At 48.8% G+C, this 5,000-nt stretch overlaps 1 protein-coding gene across 1 annotated transcript in view; it reads left to right on the top strand.

Annotated features, from left to right (window-relative positions):
* Positions 1–5,000, top strand: part of rarab (retinoic acid receptor, alpha b) — a 124,934-nt gene that overhangs the window by 49,622 nt on the left and 70,312 nt on the right. The window contains exon 2 of the mRNA XM_061223644.1: positions 3,411–4,149. Coding sequence (XP_061079628.1) covers positions 3,990–4,149 — 160 coding nt within the window. The 5' untranslated portion in view covers positions 3,411–3,989. The remainder of the gene's footprint in view (positions 1–3,410; positions 4,150–5,000) is intronic.

Consider the following 5,000-nt stretch of genomic DNA (forward strand, 5'->3'; position numbering starts at 1 on the left):
CCAATAAACAAAGGAGAGGCCCAAAGCGAGAGACAGCAACGCGAGATATGTGAGCCACAGACTTGCAATAGACAAATTATAATCTAATTTCTTTTTTTTTTTTCAACGTTGTACGTGAAATCTCCCCTCGTTTGGATCAGCACCATTGCGCTGTCTAATTTTAGGCGGTAAAGTCGGATATTTAATAATACTGTCCTATCACACACCAGTATGACGTTTGTTGCGCATTCCTTACTGATGTAAATCGACTGCAGCCAATAAGAAATGAATAAAATAATGATCGGATCTCGGATAATGATCCAATTGCTCTACAACGCTATACACCATGTCTCTTGGCTCTGTTATCTCTTCCCACGGCTTCTCTTATCACTCCTACGCTGATGACACCCAACTCTTCATTTCCTTCCCCCCTGACACCCAAATCACCACACAGATCTCTGCCTGCTTGGCTGATATCTCTGCATGGATGACTTCCCATCACCTGAAGCTCAACCTTGCCAAAACTGAGCTTCTCTACATCCCTGCTAAGTCCTCTCCGTCAATCGACCTCTCACTGACTGTGGAGGACTTTGTAGTTTCCTCCTCCCGTACGGCAAAGAATCTTGGGGTGACTCTTGATAACTGCCTCTCCCTGGCTCCACAAGTATCCTCCACTGCCAGAACCTGCAGGTTCTTTCTGTTTAATATACGCCGCATCCGTCATCTCCTGACGGAGAAAGCCACCCAGCTCCTAGTCCAGGCGCTCGTCATTTCCCGCCTGGACTACTGCAACTCCCTCCTAGCCGGTCTCCCAGCGTGCGCCATCAAGCCCCTCCAGCTGGTCCAGAATGCTGCAGCCCACCTGATCACCAATCAGCCCAGGTCGGCTCATGTCACCCCGCTTCTCATTGGCCTCCACTGGCTTCCTATTGCCGCACGCATCCGATTCAAGGCCCTAGTGTTGGCATTTCAGGCTGCTAAGGAGACTTCCCCACCTTACATACAATCCCTGATCACTCCCTACTCCCCAGCTAGACCACTCCGGTCTGCCAGCTCTGGTCGCCTTACGGTTCCCTCTCTACGGGCACCTGGCGGTCGAGCTGCATGTTCACGCCTGTTTTCCGTTCTGGTTCCGCAGTGGTGGAATGACTTGCCTACCACTGTCAGGACAGCAGAATCCCTCCCCCTATTTCGACGCAGACTCAAAACACACCTCTTCAAACTCTACCTTAGTCCCCCCTCCTGATTTACCCCGCCCCCCCCCTTCTGATACCCCTATCCCTGTCTAACCCCCCCCTCAAAAAAAAAAAAAAAAAAAAAAAAAAAAAAAAAAATTGCACTTATGATGACGACTATGTTTAGAACAGCAGTCCAGGTGTATTTTTCTAGTTCTGGATGTGATGCTTTGACTTGTGGTAGAACCTATGCACTTGTAAGTCGCTTTGGATTAAAAGCGTCTGCCAAATGACTAAAATGTAAATGTAAATGTAAAGATGTCATTAATCGTAACGGGTACTCGGATCATCCGAGTATTCGGATCACCCTAAACTAAATCTAAACTATATCTAGATTCATCCAACTAAATCTAGCACCGTATCACACACGCACACGCACACTCTCTAGGTGTTGTGCTCCTAGATGGAAAATGCTAGAACTGGAGGAACTGGAGGAACTAGCAGAGGGAAAAGTTACTTCCTGATCATTTCTGAATAAATAGGAAATAATGAGAGCTGTTTTGATAAGGATATTTTGCCACTTAATAATAATATGTATGGAAATATTCAGGTTGCCGCTAAGATATTGTAATATGTACATTTTTGCATGCCTTTGCAAAAGCACGTACAATATTTAGCAGTCCGTTCAGTTTCCATAAGGGTTCACCACATCCTGTTCCGCTCTGAACCGAAGGGAAAGTATTCCAGTCGTGCAATTACGTTTCTGTTCCCTCGGGGGAAACGGAGACATTCCGTTTTAATAATATTATTATTTTTCGCTGGTCTTACTGCTGCCACGCTGCAGCCGTTCGGCCCAGACGCGATTTCTTCACAATTATTTCAGATTTGTGAGCACAGCAATCATGAAATGATGAAAAATCATGAAAGGGCCCAAAGACATGATGAAAAAGTGTGTAATAAAAAGTATCAGTCCTGAATGTGATCGCTTAACGCGGAGAATGAGATGATGTGACCGCTTAACGCGGAGAATGAGACGTCATGACTGGTACTCTTCATTACGGAGGTTTGAAGTGCCAGCTTTGCGAGTCAAAATGACACTGGACCTCGTCGGAAAGAGAATTAAGACTTCGAAAGCATGCCCAGCCAACTATCCCAGTATTAAGCTATCGAGCATTTCATAAATATATTGATAACCCCTCCAGGTGATTAATCCATTTCACCTTGGCTTCCTTTTTTGTTTGTTTTTTTGGGGGGGGGGAATGTTTTATTTTCCTTTTTCGCCGTGAAGCCCAAGCGGGTTGTTTCAAGCGCATATTGTTTTCTCGTTATGTTTGTAATGCTTTACGGCGACCCAACGTTGTTAGTTTTGTTGAGAGCTGGCTTGTCTGCCGTCTAAGCAAATATTTGTCGTGGCTACTGTGATGATTAATGATCTCCTGAGTCATCAGTGTGTGTGTGTGTGTGGGTGTGTGTGTGTGTGCGTGCGCCTGTGTGCATTTGGGTGTAAACCTGTTGGTAAAGTCACGCCGGTTCCTGTAGACATTTTGTTGTCAGGTTAAACTGAAAGCAAATGTGTATTTCTTGTTTACTTTTGTCTCTGAGTAACTTATCCTGCCCTGCATGAATTCGTCGTAAATTGGCTCATATTACGTCACTGTGGAGTTGCACTGAACTATTTTTATCAAATTAAACAAAAGATGATTTGTTTTTGGTGTATGGCACACAGCAGGGCATTGTCGCTCGTGCTGCCATTATGTAGACTCTGCGGCCTGCATACGGCTTCAGTCCCGTCCTCTTTATTCCGAAACAAAGGCGAGGATCATGCGCTTGGATCGTCGTCAGATCCTCACCGCGCTTTAAAAAGCAAACGCTGTGCCTCAGTGATAATAATGTGCCTGTGCCGGTGATTCTGTCCGAATTTCAAAGGAGACGGCTGGAGTCATTTATTTACACTGGCTTCAGAAAGTATTTGTTAATCACGTTTTGCACAATTTATATAATGGATACATTTTTCGCAAATGTATTAAAAACTGAAACTGAACTCTCATTTATAGCATGTCCTATTGACATGGCTGTGTGGTGTACGATGATATTCCTCAACTGACAGATATTCATATACATATACATTTTAGATTATTAGAATTAGTTTTTGTTTCAATATTATAAAAACATAATACACATTATAGTGTGTTCCTGTGTTCTTGGATAAGATGCTGGTTAGGGCGGAGTCTAATTGGCTGTTTCTCTCTCTGATAGGGTGAAGGGAGCAGGAAGAGGCGGGTCTTCTAGTGCACTGCGGAGGTACTGTGAGTGGATTGGTCCAGGAGCAGCATGTGATCCTGAAGTGCCCCTCCCCCTTTTTCAGTCGCTGGCAGCTGGATCAGACCAGGACTGACCTGCCGCCCCCCCATCCCTCCACCACACCCCCCCTCCACACACCACAGGGCTGACTGAACACTGCCCCCCACCCCACACCCCCCAGGACCAGAGCAACACACTCACACACACACACCCCAGGACCAGAGCAACACACCCACACACACTCACACACACACACACACCCACACACACACCCCCCCCCCCAGGACAAGGGTTCTGTGGAGTTCAGTGCCTCCAGTCTCCAGTCAACACGGACCCAAACATCCTCACTCTGATGCCTCCCACGGACCAACCCCTCAGGACCGTCTGACCAAACTGGATTACTGCGCCACGCAGGCATGGAGAACTAACCCCCGCTCGCCACGAACCCTGCTTTCTGCCGCTGCCACAGAGAGAGAGCGCGAGAGAGCGAGAGGAAGAGAGAGAGAGAGGGATTGGGACACTTTGGCGGTGGCCATGTCGGGGAACGGGAACCACTGCCCCGCCCACGTCGGCCATATTGGGGGCTTCCCTGTGCCCCACTACTCCTACTTCTTCCCCCACATGCTCGGAGGGCTGTCCCCCCCCACGCTGCAGGGGCTGCCGGTCAGCGGATACAGCACTCCCTCACCTGCCAGTAAGTCACCTCACCTCCTCCATTTCTCAGGCACCAGCGCCATCTTAGTCAGGGGCTCTGAGGCACCAGCGCCATCTTAGTCAGGGGCTCTGAGGCGCCAGCGCCATCTTAGTCAGGGGCTCTGAGGCGCCAGCGCCATCTTAGTCAGGGGCTCTGAGGCGCCAGCGCCATCTTAGTCAGGGGCTCAGGGGGAGTTTTACTGTGATGTCGTGAGCCAGGGTTGGTGTATACAGACAGTTGTCTGGTTAACTGGTGGAAATGGATACCTGTGTACACACCAGCTTATCCAGAACTGGAATTGTTCTGCTGCAAATGAAGGTTTGTTTTGAGCTGATTCTGGAACAATGTCTTCCTCCACATTGATGTTTCTGTATTGGTCTGAAGCTTTTGGGTCGTAGCCTGCTGTGTGGGTTTTGTGTCCTGTGTTTGGTGCCTTTTCGCTGTGAGGAAGTGATGGGGCAGTGATGGAGCCGGGAGCACCGGCCCGGTGTACAGAACATATCTGCTGAATAGTTCTGGGTTATCGCTGTGCGTTGCTCACCACCCCACTGACAGCTGTCCATCACACGCATGATGGCAGCCGGCGGACTTCTGGGCCGTGGGGAAGGGTGTTGCGCGTTTGACTCCTCGGACAGGGAGGTAAAGCTGTGATGGAAAGGGGAAGCAGCGGCCTGAGTCTGTGAGAGAGAGAGCTGCTCTGTGAGAGAGAGAGAGCTGCTCTGTGAGAGAGAGAGAGCTGCTCTGTGTGAGAGAGAGAGAGCTGCTCTGTGAGAGAGAGAGAGCTGCTCTGTGTGAGAGAGAGAGAGAGCTGCTCTGTGTGAGAGAGAGAGAGCTGCTCTGTGTGAGAGAGA

Source organism: Conger conger, chromosome 16 (genome assembly GCF_963514075.1).
Source record: "Conger conger chromosome 16, fConCon1.1, whole genome shotgun sequence".
Taxonomy (NCBI): Eukaryota; Metazoa; Chordata; class Actinopteri; order Anguilliformes; family Congridae; genus Conger; species Conger conger.